The sequence below is a fragment of the Diorhabda sublineata genome, chromosome 2, assembly GCF_026230105.1.
Source record: "Diorhabda sublineata isolate icDioSubl1.1 chromosome 2, icDioSubl1.1, whole genome shotgun sequence".
In the NCBI taxonomy this organism is placed as follows: Eukaryota; Metazoa; Arthropoda; class Insecta; order Coleoptera; family Chrysomelidae; genus Diorhabda; species Diorhabda sublineata.
The window spans coordinates 18,532,321-18,555,309 of NC_079475.1; the positions used below are offsets into that span (position 1 = coordinate 18,532,321).

Sequence of the window (22,989 nt, forward strand, 5' to 3'; positions counted from 1 at the left end):
AAAACACACAAATACGTCATGACGGCCAAATAATTACGATCATAAGCCACTGATGCCCTATTTTGAATCCATTCGTGAATTTTGTTGTCTTCTCACTGAAACTATTTTGTGAAACCAATTAACGCATTTAACTAAATAAATTTTTTTTGAGACACTGTATAAATAGTGAAATATAAACATAGATAAAGTTCTAAGAAATAGTATCATTGTTTAATTATCTAGATGTTTCATAATAAAGTATTCTCATTACAGAAAGTTCGGTTTATATTTTCACCTTATTATTTTGATGTCATTTGCAATAAAAAATCTGTGCAAGTCATTTCCATTGATATTTTTGGGTAGTTTTAATGAGGTAATGATAAAATCATTATATTACTATGCAATTATCTATATTATTACTCCAACTCGGTAATTTCTTCTGTCAAACTAATAATATGCTCAGTCCAATACTTTGGAATTCGTTTTTATTTTTAGCGTACCCAACATTTTTTATTGAAGTCATTTATTGTCAATTTGATAAATTCAGATTGATTGTTAACGAAGGTTATTTTATGTTGTTCTAATGAACTGATATCAATAATAAAATATTGTTTGTGCGTGCAATATTAATACTTTGTGAGTATTTATTGAAATAAAATTACGTTTCACAAAACCTCCTATAAAAGGAATTATAGTCTATTCAAATTATAAAAATTGAAAAACGATTTTGTTTTAAAACCTATTTGGGTGAAGATTAGTAAACTCATGTATTTGCAATTTTGTGTTAAAAAATCTCGGAAAACATGTAATTTCCAACATAAGTCGTCGAAGTTGTTCAATTAAGTGAAAAATATACGAAAAGCATGCAACAAAAATTTCAAACTGTTGACCGTCCTCTACGTCTTCACACCGGAAGTTTTCATTATATTATTCGTTTTGATCTGGCATTCTTTAGATGCGACCATAGCTTTGCAGTATTGTTTTCTAGCTTCCTTATCGTTTCCATATTTCTGCAATTTTTATTTTGTCGGCTATAGTCACTTCCAATCAATTTGGGTTTTTGAGTAACAAATGCACAAATGATGCTATATTCTTACTAATGTGTACTCTAGCCTAAACAGCCTCTACTGCAACAACTTTTTGTGATATTTCTAAGGCTTTCGATTGTGTTAATTATAATCAACAAATTGCAGTACTACGGTTTCTGGGAAATACCTCTCCCATGGTTTAAGTCATACCTTACCAACAGAAGTCAGCTTGTAAGGGTTGATGCAACGATGTCATCTTGCAAGCCAATAGAATGTGGAGTGCCCCAAGGCTCAGTACTAGGCTCTATTTTGCTTCTTCTGTTTATAAACAGACAATATCTAAGATGAACGTATACGAGTACAATACTTCTGTTGCAGGTTTCGATGCAAATAATTCTTCAACGATTTAGCATATGATCATTAAATTAAATACGAAGAATGGACATTCGCAGAATTATTATAGATGTGGATGTGGGAACAGATGATTTTCTGGCATTAATATACCTTATACATGCCGATAATAAGAATAAAGTGAAAATTGAAGGAATAATTTGTTCACATGGAAATACAGAGCTTGAAAATGTAGTTGTGAACGTTGTACGATTATTAGAGTTACTTCGCAGGACTGACGTAAGTATAATAAGTCAGTTTTTTTATCGGTGAACTTTAGATTTGAAATGAGATAAATGCTCTTATTATAAAAAACTAGGTGAACCGAGGACCAATCTCTAGCGTCAGCTCTGGAAGTTATTTTTGAACGATCAGGTATTTGTTTTGAAACTTTGGGTGACCATTTCGCACCAGTGTAAAGTTTTCTGGTCAAGACGTATGAAATCTGTGATAATGTACAGATGAACAATATATAACTCTAATATTGATTGGGTATATCATGATCGGACGTCGTTTATTAGATTTACCTTCCTGTTGCATGTCGGAAAAAATAGTATCAGTTAATAATCACATCATCCCATTTAATTTTTTTTTAATGATTTGTGATGACATACAACCTAAGAAGCAGTTTCTTGAAATAACATTAATCATATTGCCTCAGGATATTTCGATATTTTGTACTGAGTATACAAAGATACATTCAACAATATCTGCGTTAACTTAACCATTCAGGAGAACAGATTTAAATTATTGATGATCATGAATAAAGAAAAATCAAACAAAATACAATGTTTTGCTCGCTCTGCATTCACAATATCTTTTTCGCGGAATTATTTGAATGAAAAATAATCCGCAGTTTGAAGAGAAAAATTGTGGAAAAATAGTAACTTGTTATAACTCCGTTATAATACTCACGTTTTCATTCATTTGTATGTATGTAATTTCTGAATCGGCCAAAATTTCATTTTTTCACGCTTTTACGTTAAAAAAAGAGCCGTAACGTGTCATCACAGTTGCGGAGGGTTGCGTAGACGACTCAGTAAAAAACCAAATGGATTCCGCAGTGACAATTTTAATGGGTACAACTAGTTCGACTCCAAGCAAAATTGTAAATGTTCAAGATCCTACCAACAATCCAATAAGTACTAATACAACTATACATGATATTATTTCTTTGACAACAAAATGTTGCCAATTTAAGTACCAATAGCAATGTAACTTATTCTTCACTTCAAATTAATAATGCTCATAGTTATACTTTTAATATCACAATTACAAAGTAAGTAAGTAAGTCTACGGACGTAGAAACATTTTTGTATGAAATTCCTGAGTAATGTTACTTTTTTTCATTCGTAGGAATTGCTGGTCAAACCGTCCTACCCGTCGAAAAAAATATTACTTAACTCACGTGTTGCATAAATATCTATTATTAATATATTTTAACATTGCTTACATAGATACCTCATCACAATAAGGTTTTCTTCCAACCTTAGATCGTATATTGAAGAATTACCATCTTTTAATTCAACTTCCAAAGATTCAATGATCGTTAGAATTCATGTATTTAGTTGCGTTGCTGGTTCATTTTTCAGTAGCATTTAGTTTTTTAATATTAACGTCTTTATGTGGATTTTAAAATTAGTGAATATTGCTGCAGAGCTTTTTTTGAATGAAGCAAATTACCAAGAACGTGTGGAGTTGCCAACAATCGACAAAAGAGTCAATAGATCCAAGACACCTTAAGGTAGGCTCCAGAAGGTCGAGGTCGTAGTGCCAACGGATCTGAACCTCATAGAGTTAAATACAGAACGACACAAGTTGGTCGATTGAGTCTTTTATTGCTTTGATAAAGGTATACGTACCTTATATCGTTGAATACGGAGATTTGGTCTAACAGCCCAGACGAGGTGCTTCTTGCAACTGAACATCCTCATAGCTCTCTGTTTCACTGTAGGAAGAAACCAAAGAAAATAATGGGATCATGCAAGTTAAGTAACGATTATCGCTTTTGTCTGGAGATGTAAGTTCGAGCAAGGGTGAACTGATACTAGACCTCGTGTTAACAAGTTCGCAGATAATCTCTGATGATCATGGATCAATACTATACCACGCTGCTCACATACCCAAAGAAGATATCGAACTGACCTAGTCGCATCAATTAGATTAAAAAGAATCGCGGTTTCATTACTTACACAATACAGAGGTCAGCATAAGGCTAACAACGCTCATAACTCTGGCAACTCTGTCCAAAAAGAAAAACGCAGCATTTTCGTGCTTCCGATAGTTATGCCAGTGTCATGATAATACGTGCTTGACGAGTACAAGCGTTCGAACGAATAACTGATACAAGTTCTCGCTGCGAAATTACGTCTTATCTCCGTATGAATGCGGATTACGAAACTATGTTTACTGAATTTCAACAACAATTTTCGACGCATCGTTCAACAATGTTGAAGACGTACCAGAAATTCTTGATAACGGGCTCTGTTGCCGATGCGCCGCGTTTTTGACGACCGGTATCTGTAACAACTTACGAAAATGTGGATTGATGGCTCTGGCGTTAGTTAAGCCACCAAACCGCAGTGAGGCTATCGAGAGAATTTCAAATATCCAATTATTTTTTACTACAAATGCCGAAGCGCATACATTATCGAGTTTACCATCCGAGTCTCCTCCGCGCACTTTACAAGGATGATTTCGATCGCAGACTGGAATTTTGCGTTTACGACCAGCGGTGTGTGAGTGGGTAGATATCCATGCGTCTTGTGGGTCCGTACGTTTTTAGGGATCACGTGACGTGCCAAAGTTATCTGGAAATGATCGTTAGCAAATGGATAACGATTCAATAATGAGAATTCGTTGAGTGACCCGCAGATCTCGACCTCCGAACTGCAATTGAAGAATTTGAAACTCTTCGCGGACAGCCTGACATGCTTCGCCGAATCTGCCTTACCGTGAATGAATTGATCCAGATGTGCATCAATTTGAAGAGTTATCCTTTTTCGAATCTCTTTTCTAATTTCTTTTAATAAATTTTCGACGCTGTAATTTTTCTCTTGACGCTTGACTCATGCCGACTTGTGTATTATTGAATCAGCCTTTTCAGTAAGTTACCTACTGACATTCCAATCATTCCAATCATTTAATAATTAACATGCACTCTGGATTAACATAAAAGGGTGCTAATATTTCTGGCAGTCACTGTATATCTATATGTACTTGATACTTTTAGATACCCGTATATAGAGGGGCGAAATCTCAACTTTTATCCACTAAAGTGGAACTTCACAAAAAATATCACGGAGAAGACGGTTTTGCTGATTTGAAACACGAGCAAGTTCCAGATATTACAATAGTTGATGATAAACTTGGGATAATAGCCTTACACGATACAGTTAGTCTTTTTCCAAACAAAATCTCGCTTATATGTTTAGGACCGCTCACAACTCTAGCTTTGTCTCTCAAGTTATTCGACGATTTGGCTTCTAAACTTAAAGATGTTTGGATAATGGGTGGAAATTTTACAGGTAATTATATGATGTTAATAAAATTATTTTTATTATATTTAGTCTTAAATATTTCTCTTGTTTCGCTATGGTTTATACTTTTCCACTTAAAAATTATAAATCCAAATCTTAGTTGTGTGGCTTTTTAGTTTGTCTAAGCTCCATGACTGACTTCTTGTGCTATTGCTCTGTACTTTCTCCTTAGTGTACTTGCTCCTTGGCTACTTCTCTTCTGATACACGAACTTGACTTTTCTGTCGCCGTTTTCAGCTGAAATTCGTTCAGACTACTGTTGCCACAATATTTTTCCTTTTAGCTTTCGTGCAACAAACATCAAGAACCACATAAATTTGTGTTTATTGGCCACATGTGTATTGTTCAGATGGTTTTTCATCTTCCACCAATAAAACATTCAGTTGCCCCATCAATTTCCAAATAAGAAAAACGTGTAAAAATTAAGAAGTAGACACTTCATGCAATTAATATGAACATTTGCATTGCATTGACTTAAACTCAAAGCCCTTTAAGGGGTGTTCACACTGTTAAAGTGCGTTGATCAACTCAAACCAAATAAAGTGACATGAAAGCGAATTAAACATGTTAATTCATATAATATTCAACTCATTTGATCGATTCAAGTAAATGTGTTATTTTAAACTATCGTAATCGATTCATAAAAATAAACGAAGTCTAAATTTCTAAAAAATCAATTTCTTTTTTGAAGTTTTTGTTTATAATCTATGTGGATAAACAACCTTTGGGATCTCTAGTGAGTAAAATCAGGGAATTTTTAGTTCCTGAACTAATTCGATAATATCAATAATTTTTTTCACCATATCAAATATTAGATCAGGTATAAAACAAGAAAATTACTTTCTAAACTTAGTTTATGGTCTTCAATTTTTAAAAACAACAGTCTGTCATGTCTACTTGACGCTTATCAATTGCGATGTTGCCAGCAATTGAACAAAGTCGCTCACAAGGAACAGATGATCCCACGATCCCACATATATATCACGGTTATTGAGTGAACATGGCGATAGAGTTTTTTTTTGGTCTTGCCAGTATAGTATAGGATCAAACTTAGATACAAATGCCTGTGATGAACAATGTTTAAATTCTTTACTTTCCAGTGAATGTATAGCAGCGGAAACTAAGCACACAGCCACCCCGAGAGTTTTTGAATAAATCACCCTAATATTACGAGTACATCTAGCTAATTTTGAATAATTTCATGGTTTTTACCAAATGAGAATAAATTGAATGTGGATTTTCAGGGGTAAAATATCGGCTATATTATATAATATGGATCGATTCGAAAAATCGATTTATTTGTTCCGAGGAATCAATTCTTCGATTAATAGATTTCAGTTCGCTATGTCTAATGTAAAGAAGATAGGTACTACGTAAGAAAACCCTGAACAGAAAGTATTTGAGGCAATCCTATAACTATAATAAAAATCTGTAGAGTAATCGTGATTAGGTCCGGATAAGGCGATATTGACTAGAACCATGTGAAGTAATCCTGATAAAGACCTTATTAGTGATCTGCGTTACATCCTCATCACGTCCTTGTTAGGTTATTCTGACATATACCTTACTAAATTACGGAATTACCTGATAAAAATCACAAAAAAATTTAGTTGGGTTGTTCACCAATTTTGAAATTAACTTGTTTTGGTAAGTAGTGAAACTGTTGGTCAATCATATGAGGAAAATTTTTGGACGTTCCATTTTGAATTCACAAAAAAAGTTATTCGAAGTCTCTTGTGCCTCTCTACCAGTAAGCCACTGTCTAACTCAAATTCTCTTTCCTTATTTTTCTCTACGCACGATGTTTGTTTTCAGCAAGAACTAAACTTTATTCACTACTACTATAGCATTGCATTTATTTTAAGAACAGGTGTTTACCCAGAAATGTATACATGCCACTTGGATTGATCTGACTTGATCAACCCAATTGTACAGTGTAAGCGCCCCTTTATGCTAACGATTAGAATTAAGAAACAAAAGGAAAATGCATTACTGTGATTGATTATATTTTTGGACGACCCTATGAACATAAATGTATTAGAAATAATTTTTTGTATCTGATAGCTTCTCTTTTAGGTGTAGGGAATTGGACGTGTTCAGCTGAATTCAATTTCTATACGGATCCGGAAGCTGCTTATATCGTATTAGAAAGTTTAAAATGTCCTATATTTATTTTTCCTTGGGAAACTTGTCTTATACCAAAAATTCCTTTAGTAAGTATAAAGAATCAGGAACAAAATATTTATATCAACTATACTGTTTTCCAAAAAAATTGTAAAATATATTAAAGCAGAAATCAAGCGTAATTTGGAAACATGAGAATAATAATTAATTAATACCGAATATTTAGTATATTCATATTTATGATTTATCCTGATTTTTTTCTCTTCTATAATGTGATTGTTGTGAAACTCTTTTAGTCTGCTTAACACTACAAACAGTGCTAATAATTCCTTCTTATTGTTGGAACTATGTCTTTAAAACTACCGTAAATTGGAAACTTAATATTAAGGGCTGTGAAGATCCCTACTAGTGATGATAGAATGACGTCAGAAGGTGATTATGAATCGAAAAAACTAATTTTTTGTGTTTATTTGCACAGATTAAAAAAATCCATTGCAACAATCCTGACAAAAATATAATTTAATAATAGTCGAGAGGCTGGCAACAAATCTTAGATGTTCATGTTAAGTTGAAAGAATGTTCACATTAGGGTCGTGAGCAAATTAAAAGTGCAAATTAAGCACTTTAAATGTCATACTTTATTTAAAATTCGTTGATAATTTTTTTGGCTTTTGATGTATACAGAATGTTCCGGATCAGTAGGATAAAACTTCATCTTTTTGTGTCTTATTTCCATTATAATCAATTTCAATTCAACAACCGATTTGTCAGCTAATTATTAGAAAGTGATAACTCCTATGTGATCAACTATTCTTTATATTCACAATATACTTTTTCAATTTTGTGGTTATCAGCATCTATCATTGAAATCATTGGCTCCTAAACCTTTTTTTGTCTTAGACAACTTTCAATACTTTGCTGGATCCGGTAGACCCTCTGCAGCTATTTACTAGCAATTTACAAATCTCTTAAAAAGTAAAGATTAGATATGGAAACTTGTGTTTTGTGGCTGAGATTCAACGACGAATTAACAGTTAACTTCTACAATGGTAATTACAAAAAAATATATATAATTTCAATGAGAGGAATGTACTTCATGGATTGATAGCAATTTATCAATATTTGGCTTGAGTTTTGTGAGAAATAACCGCAAGATATGACAAGGGAATCGCGATCAGAAGCTTTTTCACAATTCCCCATAGCCACTGTTATTTTTCGAGTCTTTCTACCTGCACCCAAAATTATTGACATCCACTTTTAAATGCCACTTTCAGTTCCTCATTAGTGCTAAACTTGACTAGCCCGTCTTGTAATATAACATTCTCCATTTCCGTTTCATCAAATGGGTTTAAGATTCATGGTGATATTTACATCGACAGGATAGCCCCAAATCTGATTTTGAAATCATCATGCAATCAAATGTTGAACGTTTGTCTGAATATCTTCATCAAGGCATTCTATTTGCAACAAGTTTGTATACTGTGATAATCCGTACTGATCAATATTTTATAATTACACTCTTTTTTTTGACAAATCTGCTTTAAAATTGACCAGGATTTTTAAATTAGAATTTTTACTTTTTACGGAAATTCTAAAATTGAGTCAAAAAGTGAATAAAATCATAGCACAATTGTGCAAATGAGGGCGTATTCAATGCATTGCTGTTTATTTTGTTAACTGCTTGATTCATAAATTGAAGCGATGGGTACAATCTATCACTAAAATTTTTCGTCACTAGATGTTGTCGGTTGACAACACAACGAATTGCAGTTACCTCCGGTACAAGTCTTTTAAGATGGCTTATAAACCCACTATATCCCCAATGATGGCAGGAGCTACATCTGTTTAGTTAGCCTAGACCTGCTCCATGCATAAACAAAATATTGCGTTACCATAGCAATGAACAATAAATTATTAGAAGTGTAAGTGTAAAGTTTGACGTCAAAAAAGTAAACCAGAGATACGCAATAGATTAAAGGGAAAAGATGTCATCAGGTATCTGTATTTAAAAGGGTCAAGAGGAAAGCAGATTTACGAAGATATGCTTACTAACATGGTGATCAAAGTGATCAATGTCCTTCATTTGCGACTGTGAAAAATTGGACTGCAAGCTTCAAAAAAGTAAGTTTTCCATTGAAGATGACCAATCGGGAAGGCCAGTTTCTGTGTCAGTCCCCGAAAATATCGATGCAGTTCATGACATGATTTTATTAGACCGTAGAATTGGGCTAAAACGAATATCTGAAGCACTGAATATTTCATACGAACGCGTTCATCATATAGTTCACATCAATTTGGACATGAGAAAAATTGCCGCAAGATGGATCCCCAAATGTTTGAATGTTGACCAAAAGCATCGCGTTCGATCTGTGCTCGATTTGAAAACGATGTAGACTTCTTAAGCCGATTTATTATTATGGATGTGACTTGGGTACATTTCTACGATCCAGAAACAAAGTAACATGGAGTAATCATGATTGATTTTTTGGATAAATGTAGAACAATAAGTGGAGATTACTATTCGACATTACTGATCACTCTACGGGAAAAAATTAAAGAGGAAAGATATCCAAAGGTGTTTTGTTTTTTCAGGACAATGAGTTGCACAAATATCTCATGTTGCTATGCAAAAAATTCGTGATTTAGTGTTTGAATTACTAGAATACCCCCCTTATTCACCAGATTTGGCTCCGTCCGACTATCATATCTTCCCTTAACTGAAAAAAATTTTAAAAGGTTGTAAATTTTCTTCAAACGAGGAGGTAATAAAAGCTGTGGAAGTCTGGTTTACAGAGCAAGAAGAAATATTTTTTTTGAAAGGTCTAGAGACATTGCAGGTTCGCTGTATTAAATGTATCCAATTAAGAGGAGAATATGTTAAGTAATAAAATATATAATAATTGTTGAAAGCAACAAATCGCTAGGATGAATAATAGAGATTTACGAATGCGAACGAAGTGAAATTATTTAAATGTGATATAAAAGTATTATTTCATTTATTATATTTTGATATATTTCTGTAAATTCTATAGAAATTCTCAAACAATATGTAGATATCAGAGCTCCGCAATAATTGAATAAATTAGATAGGTAATAAAAATAGAGTAGGGACAATAAGTTCAATATTTCTCGATGTTCTGTCCTTTTATCGAAATATGTAAGTTCTGTACTATACATAGGTATACTTATTACAATATTATAAGATTTATATTATATTTGTTTTATTTGCGTGAAGCAGATATGTACTAAACATTAAATAGGGAACTTATATACTTTAATAAAATAATGTGAATATACCTATCTCATGAAGCAGCTTATTTGGAAGAGATTTCCATTTTTTGTTTGAAATGAATTGTGAATAAAATCAAATTTTGAGCATATAATAAATAGGCAGGTAGGTACTTATTTTTTTGACACTGGAACCACTAATATCGATTGATTTTTCTTTTGGTGAAGATTCAAACAAGTTCATGCAAGATTGCGAGTACATACACTGAAAGTCGTATTAATTTGCACGTCTGAACAAGCGTTGCGGACGGAACAGCAGCCGGCGCGGCAAACGGCAAGTCTTGACGCGTTGTTCTGAATATGTAATATTCAAATTTTCACAATAGTCGTTGAGCTTTTAAAAATATTATCTGCCTTTTTTTCACGCCCAACGTAGAACCCCGTCGAGTCTCCTGTGTACCTTTGGAGGTCCACGTGGACTATTTTGGAAATCACGGATTTAAATTCTCAAAACAAATTGTCTTTTTTTTCATCTCATTTTTTATTTCATCTTTTCTAATTTCTTGTGACTAGAAGTAGTTTGGAGTTTTTCTTTAAAAAATATTTTTTCTACTCTATTTTTCTATACTACTAATTATATACAAGGGTTGTCTGAGAATTTTCCGACCGAATTACCAAACAAACAAGACACAAGGCATTATTTTTCATAATCATTTTTATTTTCAACATTTTTAAGCTTACACATTTTTCTCAGCTCCTGTCCAGCCCTTCTAAATAATAGTTGTCATTTTCTCAAAATAGATAACGTACTAATATGATTAAAATCTATCTTCTGGAAGTGAGCTTTTGAGGTTAACAAACAGGAAAATTTCCTGTTATTGTTTTTTCTTTTTGAAATGGTTACCATTATTTTTCCCACTAAAGAAACCCTTTTTGTTTTTGTGGAGAGGGTTCGCCCTTTGCAATCCAATGTCTCAATGTCAATGTTTCAGGAGTGTAGTAATGAATTCAAGTTTCAATTACAGATGCAATAAATTCCATTAATTTTACTTAATCCGCGTTAATAAGTCATAAGAAATCACACCCTTTTGAACGAAAAGAAGGAAACGCGACATGCATGCGCTCTTTTGATGTACCGATTGTCTTCTATCTCTCTAACCTAAATATGATGGTCATCCAGTAACATTGACTGGTTGTCGTAGTTTTTGGCCATTCCAAAAGTTTGTCGTCACTTTCTCTGATACGGCTATATTTGAATTTAGCTTCCCAAAATTTTCTGGAAGTAAATGATGGTCCTGAATCTCCGCACACAATATCCAACTCGTTCGTCATTTTCGTAAGCGTTATTAAAAATCGAATATTTAATGATAGCTCGATAATGATTTTTTCCATTTTTAGGAAAATATTCAAAACAACTCACTCATACAACTGTCAAACCAAGCGTCAAAAAATGGCTAAAATATTATTGAGAATATGTCAACACATATACAAATATATTTTTTTACGACCACTTATGAAAATGACACTCATTTTTACCTACACATCTACTACAAAATAACAAAGCAGCTGCTGTGATAAAAATAAATATCACAAAAAACCAGGTTTCCAGAAAATTCACAATTACTGGACAATTTTATAATATATTTAAAAAATATGGCAATCTTAAGCCACCAACCATTCAATTAAGGTTTTTTCTCAATAATAAAAATGAAAAATGCACACAGCAAGTAGTGGGTATAAACAAAATAGTGGCAAAGTTTCTAAATCTTCCGAATCAAGAACAATATACTGGCTACACCTTTAGGCGTTCTTCTGCAACAATTTCAGTAGATGCAGGAGCAGATCTGGCTGAATTAAAACGTCACGGAGGATGGAAATCCTCTACCGTGGCTGAGCAGTACATAGTACATACTCTGCAATAGATTAATGACTGCTAATAAAATAATGAATGCCATTAACAACACAAGCACATTAAACAAAGAAGCTGCAAATAGAAACATTGAACATAGTGCTGAACAAAATGCTGAACAACATACTGATACTGCATAACCCAAAAACAATGCAAGTTTGTGTACTCCAACTATACAGCAACAAGTGGTAATAAACACATACGTTAGAGATACCACCAATAATGCAATATTACAAAATCCATTGCAATTTAGTAATTGTTATAATAACAATTTTACATTCAACTTTTATAACGTCTCAGAAGAAAAGTAACACAAAATCGTTAATATTATTATTTAGTTCTTGTTAGATATCTAATAATATATGTAGTTACAAACAATTTATTGTTCTATTGGTTCTTTTTCTGTTCTTTAGTTATAAAATATTCCATAATCATTCTTTTCGCTTTTGTTATCTCTACTATTACGACATAAAAAATATTTTTCATAAATTTTCAACTTTTCAGCACAAGTGTTAATAAACTTTTCAACACGTGTCGAAATACTTTTCAATACACAACACAACTTGTGTTAATATGTGTCGATACATTCAGGCTGAAGGCAGAAACTTTTGAGACAACCCTCGTATACAGCAAAATCAAAATACTTTATATTAATTGATTACTGGCTAAGTTAACTTAACTAAGACATTATACAAAGTATTAAGACGTAAATGGATATCATTGAAGACGTAGTAGTGGAATTAAATCATTCTATGTATAAAGTTCACATTCTTACAAAAATTTTTTTAGACGTTTTAAGGGGGAGCTCCAGCCAGAAATCCCTTCCTCCTGTAGATCGGCCACTAATAAAGTACAGGAGGTTACGACAGACGGAATTTTGTTTTTCTATTCCAATACAAGTCACGTGATTTTTAAAACATCCTATATTTGTTAACATCTTCAACTGCATAATTTCCCTTATCACTGCGGTAATCTTCTGATTTTGGAATACTGGAAGGTCTTGTTTTATAGACATTGTTTTTAAGTGATTTTATCAGAAACTTTGAAGGATTTATATCGAGGGATCACAGTGACCAGATTACAATATATCTTGTTATGGGATTTGGGTTAGTATAGGTTTCCTATTCATTAATTTTCACATTACTATATCCTCTTATCCTTCTTCTCAAGTAAACGATCCTTTGTAACTTTGGATAAACATCAATAATTTATTGAAACTCTAAACTTGTTGATATTACAGTCGTAGTCACTTGTATTATATGTACTTCGGAGAAAATATTCCAAATCTTGCTATAACTTAGGAATCATGTGAAATACGAGGTCTGGCTATGAAATAACGAGACTGGTTACGAAAAAAGGTTTTATTATGAAAATTATTCTACAATCAAATGATCCCCTTCAATTTACTCCCCTCCTCTCGACAAGCATCTTTCCTTAAGTTTTTTCCATTGATCGAAGCAGTACTGGAAGTCTTTTTTGGTGAGTGCCTTTAGGAGTTCTGCCATTTTTTGCTTTACCACTTCCATCGGCTCAAATCGGGTCCTTTTCAAAGCAAATTTTATCTTCGGGAATAAAAAAAGTCGCACGGTGCCAAATCTGGTGAGTACAGTGGGTGTTCGAGCACTGGTGTGCGCTTACTGGTCAAATACTACTTTACAGATAGAGCGTTATGGGCAAGTGCGTTGTCCTGGTGCAAAATCCACGAGTTGTTCTTCCACAACTTGGGTCGTTTTTACGAACTCGTTTCAGCAGTGTTGCCAATACTGACAAATAGTAAGTCTGGTTGACAGTCTGACACTCTGGAACATTGCCTCGAATTTTGATTTTCTCTCTCGGCCTTCACTAAAGCGCTTACATCACTCAAAAATACGCGCACGAGATAGAGAGTTGTCCCCTTAGGCCTCAGCAACAATTTATAGCACTTAGTAGGAGTTTTTTTCAATTGATACGTTTCTCATGTTTTTGTAGGCTTTAGTATGAAACAAACAACAATTTGATGATCATGTATTGCGGCTCTGGAACTCAACCTGTTGTTTGTTTCATACTAAGGCCCCCAATATCTAAGTACCCATAATTATTTAACTTTGAATTTTACACGGCAATAGCATTTTATTGTGCAGAAAAGTTTCCTCAAAGAAACTCTTTGTCGAGAAATTGGGAATGTGAGATTTGAAAAAATAAAATCTGATAGGCCAAGAGCAACAAGAACCATTAATAAAGAAAATATGATTTTAATTCAGTTGATCAAAATGTGGCAAGACAAACAAATACGTCTTCCTCAAGTACTTCGAGGATCTTTAAAGAGCAAAAGCTACATCTTTATCATTATAGACAAGTCAAAGAGCTCTTGCCATAAGATCTACCGGTTAGAGTGGATTTTTTGTTAGCCCGCATTCCAACTTTTCCAAAATGTATTATTCTTATGGATGAGGCGTCAAGGTAGGTATGCTTAACTCCCCTAATGCACACTAAAGGTGTGATGAGAATCCACATGTCAAAAGGGCATCACATTATCAACACTCATTCAAAGTTTGTTTGGGCAGCAACTGTAAGTCATCATATTTTACCTGGTAATCTAAATGGTGATATGCACCTGGATTTTGTAAGCAATCACTTTTTCGAGATATTAGATTTAACGCTAAGCGTGTATTTTTTATGCACGGTGAAGCTCTACCTCACTTTTATAGAAGGTATTGTAACTGGTTGAGTAACTATTTTCCGAATCGATGGATTAGTTGAGGTTCTGAAGCTCAGATTCATTGGACTCCTCAGTCATGCGATTTTAATCCCTTGGATTACACAATTTGGTCGTGTTTTGAAGAAAAAGTTTATGCTTTAGAGGTAAATTCGCCTCAAGAATTGAAAGACAGAATTCAACGTTACCTTAATGACCTCATAGCAGACCCCCAACCGTTTAAAAGATTAATGGATTCTTTAGAAAAAAGGATCGAAATGTGGATTCGTGAAATGGTGTACATTTTGATCACCTACTCTAATTGAATTTTATTTTATTATTTTTTAATTCTCATTTTGTGCTTTTTTGTTGAATCAATGCATTTATCATTCCTTCATTTCAGCATCGGTTAATAATTTTCAAATCAAAATATTCCGAAAATGGTACACAGTTTTCAGTACACAGTACAATAAATCTAATATTGAAAAAGTTATGTCCAATACTACTTGGTACGGACCTTGTAACTAGCGCCCTCAGACATAAAAACAATCCTGCCAGTAGTAGCGGCAAATGGTAAAAAATGTATATATATATTTATTGCAAACATTTTTACTGAGCAAACCGGAAATATTTTTCAGTTTTCTATCTATACTAGAGACAGGATCATCTTTTTTGAAACACCCTGTACAGTGTTGGTGTAGTGGTAGTGTAAACATAGTTTTCAGTATTACTTTCTATTATTGCATCGAGATATTTATACCTTTTTACAATTTGTCTTGATCTTCTCATGCTATTATGCTCTTAGTTATATTATTTTATTTCACATTCAGTTTATTCATTTCTTCATTTCTATGCTATTACGATTTACCTAATATTTTCAAATCATTTGCAAATATAAGTTGAGTTGTGCACAATCAACATTTTGTCTCAGATTGCATATATTCCACAAATGTTAGGTATAGACATAAATATGTTACTGATTTTCATTAATCTTTTTCAGTTCTATCGATGTTTATTATTTTAGGATTGGCGTTTCTCAACTTTGGGAACCTCAACTCCAGAATTAAAGCTGTTAGCAAAGGCAGAACAAATAATCTATAGTATGCATGATTCAGAAGAATGGGTACCTTGTGACACATTCCTGGTATTCTGTTATATGAATCCTGAGAAGCATATTAACAAGTTTTCCTTGCATTATGCTTCGGTTGAACTTCACGGAACGCTTACCAGAGGTCAAGTAGTTTTGGATCATATAAAAAAGTTCAAACCGAACGTCACCATTATAGAAGATATTGACGCTGAATTATTTAAACAAGAAATGCTAGAACTAAGAAGTGGAGATGATAATGGAAATGACGATATATGATTCACATTTTCCTTCATTTATTTAATTTTTTTTATTGTTGTAAGTGTTTGTAGGAGGTAATTTACCAATTGAAATAAAGTCAGTCTAGCATCACAGATTAACAAGATTTTATGTGTGGATTTTCAATATTGTAATTATTCTTACTCTTAACGATGATATGTATAATTTAATGCAATGATATTAGTCATTCGTTGTGAAAAATCAGGTCATAATTAAATAATAATGCATTATTTTGTTATAAGTACGAGGATATATTGAAAAATTCTTAGCCTACTATAGAACCAAACAAAATTTCAATGTTAAAATATTTTATTACTCAACATATTTTCCTCTTAATTATATACATTTAATACAGCGAATCTGCAACGTCTCTAGATCTTTCAAAAAAAAATGTTTTTTCTTGCTCTGTAAACCAGACTTGCATAGCTTTTATTACCTCCTCGTTGGAAGAAAATTAACGACCTTTTAAACTTTTTTTCAGTTGAAGAAAGAGATGATAGTCGGATGGAGCCAAATCTGGTGAATAAGGGGTTGTTCTAGTAATTTAAACCCTAAATCACGAATTTTTTGCAATGCAACATGAGATTTGTGTGCAAGGGTGTTGTCCTGCAAAAACAAAACAACTTTGGATAGCTTTCCGCGTCTTTTCTCCTTAATTTTTTCCCGTAGAGTGGTCAGTAATTTCGAATAGTAATCTCCAGTTATTGTTTTACCCTTATCCAAAATTGAAGCAAGAACTTTTCTAGCAAATTTTTGGACACGAAACTTCTTAGGTCTAGGAGAACCAGAGTGTCGCCATTTCGTCGATTGTTGCTTTGTTTATAGATCGTAGAAATGTACCTACCCATGTACTCATCCATAGTAACAATTCGGTTTAAGAAGTCTACATCGTTTTCAAATCGAGCACAGATCGAACGCGATGCTTCTACCATTGCACGCTTTTGGTCAACATTCAAACATTTGGGGATCCATTTTGCAGTAATTTTTCTCATGTCCAAATTGACGTGAACTATATGATCAACGCAATCGTATGAAATATTCAGTGCTTCAGATATCCGTTTTAGCCCAATACGACGGTCTGATAAAATCATGTCATGAACTGCATCGATATTTTCGAGGACTATCACAGAAACTGGCCTTCCCGATCGGTCATCATCTTCAACGGAAAATTTACCTCTTTTGAAGCTTGCAGTCCAATTTTTCACGGTCGCATACGAAGGACATTGATCACTTTGATCACCAATTGTATTAACCATATCTTCGTAAATCTGCTTACCTCTTAACCCTTTTAAATACAGGTACTTGATGATGCCTCGATACTCCAATTTTTCGATTTTCACAATTTCAGCGGACATTTTTTTTCTTTTAATTTATTGCGACACTTCTAATACGTTATTGTTGGTTGCTACGGTAACGCAAGAAAATTAGTTTTCTTAAATATGAATTTTGCGATTTTGTGCGTTTCATAACTACAAAATCATAGCGGAGTGATTGTATAAAAAATTGGTATTTATTGGTAGTCAATATAAAAAACGGTAATTTTTTACTTTCGCGATCCGGTCGTTTTTTGGCTCTAGAAAATCGAGAAATCATGCGATTTTGATAATTTTTTTTTAAATCTTCGTTTGTACGTCAGATTTACGGAAAAAACTATAGGAAATATCTTACACGAAGATTTTATATGGTTTTATGACTTTAAATATGGCCATAAATGCATTTCTTGAGATATATTAGTAATCGTTGATAACTTTAACTCCAAGTATCGAGCGAAGTTCATATGTTTTTTTTGTTATTCTACATAAAAAAACAAACATTTTGGAAAAAAAGAAAAATGTTTGCTTACTCATATTTTATCTCACTTAAAGATTTCATATGGTTTTCTGATTTTAAATGTTATAAACGCTCTAGAAAATCGTAAAATTATCCTATGTCGATGAATTTTTTTAAAAAATATTCATTTTTACGACGAATTTATGTGAAAAATATAGGAAATATCTCACTTGAAGATTTTATATGGTTTTATGATTTTGCTTGTGGTCATAAATGCACTTCTTGAGATATAATCGTTCATAACTTTTGTGACAAGCATCCAACGAAGTTCTTATGTTTTGCTGTTAATCTACACAAAAAAACGAATATTTTGAAAAATAAAAATCACATAATAAAGTTTATTTAGTGATTTCTTATAAAATCAACTTTTATCGTTAATATTGGTACATAAAATTTATGTACATACTCAAATTATACTTATTTCCTAGGTCTACACAAAAAATGAATATTTACAAAAAAATTATGTACATGATAAATCAACATTTTTTTTCAATTGGTTCGTTTTTTTGTGTAGATTATGGAAAAAGATATAACAAATATATAGAATGTTATCAACAATTATACGCAAATGAGTGCATTTTCATGATTATTTAAAGCTCTGAAACCAATATATGTTTCAATTTTTTTTAATTTTTCGATTTCGATAAAATGACCCAAAAAACCAATTCTTCGTTCTCACTATAAGCTTTCTTCTTGACCCTCAAAATTATCTTGAATATTCACCATATTAACTTGAAAAATCATATGAAGCTGCATGTCTTCCTTAAATTCCAGACCGAAAGACGTTTGGAAGGGGGCGAACCCAATCTTGATTCAGAGCGGGCTTAGGAAGGCTGGAATCTACCCCTTTGATAACACAGTAGTTCCCAATGAAAAGTTTAATCCACTAGCTTTCCAGAGATGGGATGATAAGAATTGAATTTTTTATTTACGTTTTCAATTTGATTCTGTGGTATGGCAGTAATGCAATCATCTACATATTGGAAAAAGAATGGAATATTTATATCAATTTTCAAGTATTTAATACTGGCATGCCTTACAAAAAACTCAACTAACTAACGGTACCATTTATTTAGTGCTGTTAAATTTTGTGCCCGAAGACCGCCACCTACCGAGATTTATTCATTATAATACTATTAGATATAGCCTTTATTATGATGATTGAAATAAATGTTACGCACAAAATGACAGCGATGTTATTACAAATGATGTGTAGCGCAAACTGAAATGAAAATAATTGACACAAATACAAATAAGGCACCATATAAATCATTGAAATTAAACTTGTTAATAGGTAACTTGTCAGTCATTCTCGAAGAAGAATTTAAACAAGTAGTCCCACATGTTGAAAGAAATATTACATAAATGCAAACGTAATTGTTAAAACTACTTTTGATTCACCTAAATATCTTTGCGTGGCGATACATGAAATAATTTAACAAAGTAAAAATGAAATTAGTCAGCTACATTTTCGAAAATGATTTTAATTTTAGCGTCTCTTATATTTGATAACTAAAAAAATAATCAATGGATTTCATTGAAAAGTTCCAGTCTACTTCTGTTTGTACTACAGAGGTCGTCATAACGCTCTTGAAAGTCTTGAAAAATCAGCATAAGTCCGGCAACACTGTCGAAAAATTTTGAAACGAAGCGTTTTCCTGCTTCAAGCAGTTGTGTCTGTGTCATGATAATACGTACTTGTTAAGGAGTTGCGTTTCAATGAATGAATGAATAACCGCTACAAGTTAAGGTTGCAAAAAAGATTTTTTTTATGTCGTATCTTCGTATGAAGCTATGTTTACCAAACTTCAACAACATTTTCCGAATTCGCTACCAAATTGATCAGCAATGTGGACGACGTACCAGAAACTGCCGATGTGCTGCATTCTGGACGACTAGTATCTGTAAAACTAACAAACATTTGGAAACAGTGGCGTCGGCGTTAGTTGAGATCATTCCTCAATACTTTTGCTGAAACGCAAGCAATATCGAGTTTACTTCACTTCACGATGATGATTTAGATTGCAGATTAAAATTTTGCTACGGATACAATCACGATGATCCGCATTTCCAGTATTCCGTTTTGTAGTCGTAGTCGGATGAAGCAACCTACAAGCTGAACGGTAAGGTCAATCGGCTTATCTGCGTGTACTGGAACGACCAGAATCCTCACGTTTTCATTGAAGAAAATAAGAATTAAACCTGCCTGGGGTATGTGTGTGTGTGTGTGGGGCCAGGTATCTATGCGGAAAATCTCATACATTTTTGAGGGTCACGTGACGAGCCTAATTTATTGACAAATGCTCGAAAATTTACGTGGGCAAATCGACAACGGTCCAACCCTCGCCAGCATCCGTCTATTCATCTAGGATGAAGCCTCGCTACACTACGCGTTATGTGTGCGGGAGTATCCTAATTTTCATTTTGAAGAATGGAGAGGCAGACGAGGATTCTATGAGTGGTCTGCACGGTCGGTCTCAAGGACCGCATTTTTGTAACAGTAAACCTTTTTCGAACCCCATTTTGATGCAACATTTTTGTTAATGCAAATTGCAATATCCGTAGTCACTGGAAAATACCAATTCCTCTTTTTGACGTGACTCATAATATTATTCCATGCTAATTGGCTTGATCCATCAAGTGCAACTCGGAGCAAAACCTTCATCTTTTACAGTTTAAAATTTTACATTGTTAACATGAGACAACGCTGTATATTTGCTCTAATCTAATCTAGTCGACAACGTATTGAATGTAATTGGCTTGATGTAATTTGATACTTGATTTGTTGTTTAACTGCTTGAAGTGGTAAAACTCTCGTTTCAGCAATAAGAAGAATTATTTATTATAATAATAGACTTATTGCTGATATGATTCAAACGTCTTTTTGGTTTTAACAATTTCTATGATACAAAGATTATGTTTCTTGTCACTGACACCTAACACCTAATTTTTCCTAATTTATTTATTATAAGCAAAAGAAGATAAACTCTTTTATACTCGATAATTCGAGTTGGTTGTGCCTGCCTTGAACTTCTGTAGGCTGTAGTGATCAGGAAAGACGTGTCTTGGTAGCTGATTTCACAGACTTGCACTTCTCCAAAGAAAGGAGTCCCTATAAATTGATATCCTAAGTGTCTCCTGGCGAAACTGGTGTTCATGATCCACGTCTGCCTATTGAGCAGATCTTGCAAATACTGCTCTAGACTGGATTATTTTGGATATCTCGGAAGAGCATCTGCCGTGATAGTATCGGTATCTGGACCTTATAGAGGATTAAAATCTGTTGCGAAGTGTTTAGCTCTTTAGATTTAAATAGGACTCCTAGCTCTTATGAAGCTGCCTTGACTATACCAGGACATTGCTTCTAACCTCAACATCCTGAGCTGCAGTGCCAGTCTCTTTGCAAAAATAGCAGCCGGGTCTTCGCTGCATTGGTTCCACCTCATTCCAGAATGGTTTTAAGATCGGTATTGATGGTGGTGACCTAGGATTTGGCTATTAGCCGAGTTTAATGGGGAGGTTGATTTGAACGACGACACCAGTGTGCTATCTTTGGACGAAGCTATGGCTCGGGTTTGCAGTTTTATTGAGTAGATCGTTGATGTACAAGAGAAATACAGTAGGTGACAAGAGAACACCAGCGTTGTCCTTTCTAAAGATTGTCCATCGAAAGCTACCTGGATGGATATGTCGTTGAGAGAACTACTCGCCAGTCTATAAGTGAGGACGACAAACCGTACGATCTCAATTGATTTAGAATGTTCTCATCCAATCTCTGTCAAAAGCGTTCGCTACGTCCAGTGCGTTCAGCCATTTGTTGTTCGATTCTTTTAGGGCTGCGATTGTGAATTCCTGGAAGGTGATAGGAGGATTTATTCTGTATGCTGATTGCTCATCCTACCAATTCTCACATATGATAATCTTTGAATATTTGAATATGAATTTGAATATTCTGAATATCTACTACATTTTGTACACTTTTCTTGCTATGAAATTCAGCGTTGCCATCTATGAGAACTAAATTGGCTCCAGTTCCATCTCCTTCAGAGAATATGAATAATAAGTTCATCAATGCATCCAACATATCTATTCCCTGATTAGAGTCTGGAATAGATATAAGCTCGTACCACTACCACGCAACACGTCTCTCCAAAACATAGCTGTTAACTCTTTTTATGTAATGATTTCTCTGGCAAAAGATAGTATTTTTGCTCCCTTTGGCTCTTTTCAAACTCTGTGTCGTCAAGTTGTTGTCACTAACTGAATATTGACAGTTTGGCACACCAGTCGCTGTGTTCGTCTTCGTCGTAATGTGGTACATGTAAATAGTCGATCGTATGTTCTTCTGAAATGAGGTCGGTAAGTTGAGACTTTAATGGTTTGATTCTGACATACATAATCCACTACATACCGATCTTCGCCTGTATTAGTCTTCATTCAACGCTGTTAGTTTCCTGCTACAAACGCATTATTCGTATAAACTGAGTAGCGGTGAATCCACAATTCGTTGATTCGTCTGAAATCCATCATAAAAAAACATTTCAAAGCTTTTATAAGAGGCGAGGAAATGAAAATATTTGCTCAAGAAATAGAAACTTTTCAAATAACCAACTGGATTAATGGAATTATCGATACCTATATCTAACGTCCAATTTAGAAACTGATAATTACGTAGCACTTTATTTTAATCATTCAGTTTTGTTATTTAACAAAATTATAGATTTAGTTCACCATCAAATTACAGTTTATATTCCAATTTACAAACCGCGAGCTCATCTCTCAAATTTATGACATCACTTCATAATAAACTCGATGTGAGACAATTTCTTGATAGTGTTCCAGACAGTAAAAGCAAAAACTATAAACAAAGAATGTCTGGAGACTTTTTTTGAGACCATATTTTAAATTTCTTGATGCAAAAT

General features: G+C 33.5%; 1 protein-coding gene across 2 annotated transcripts; it reads left to right on the forward strand.

Moving 5' to 3' along the window:
* The first annotated feature begins 229 nt into the window (after positions 1-229).
* On the forward strand, positions 230-16,338 carry LOC130440448 (nucleoside hydrolase-like). Of its 2 annotated transcripts, none has more exons than XM_056773592.1 (5): positions 230-352; positions 1,386-1,637; positions 4,630-4,924; positions 7,013-7,149; positions 15,896-16,338. In XM_056773592.1, exons 2-5 carry the CDS (start codon positions 1,446-1,448, stop codon positions 16,235-16,237), a joined length of 966 nt encoding a protein of 321 aa, XP_056629570.1. In that variant the 5' UTR covers positions 230-352; positions 1,386-1,445; the 3' UTR covers positions 16,238-16,338. The 2 variants fall into 2 exon arrangements, with proteins under 2 accessions (XP_056629570.1, XP_056629569.1); XM_056773591.1 differs by lacking the exon at positions 230-352 and adding an exon at positions 505-615.
* The last annotated feature ends 6,651 nt before the right edge of the window (positions 16,339-22,989 follow it).

What these genes read in the sequence shown, in the direction of transcription:
- LOC130440448 (XM_056773592.1), top strand. Translation starts at nt 1,446, where the DNA reads ATGGACATTCGCAGAATTATTATAGATGTGGATGTGGGAACAGATGAT. An exon ending in AGTTACTTCGCAGGACTGAC is followed by an intron (nt 1,638 to 4,629) that starts GTAAGTATAATA and finishes TGATACTTTTAG; the next exon opens with ATACCCGTATATAGAGGGGC. An exon ending in AATGGGTGGAAATTTTACAG is followed by an intron (nt 4,925 to 7,012) that starts GTAATTATATGA and finishes CTTCTCTTTTAG; the next exon opens with GTGTAGGGAATTGGACGTGT.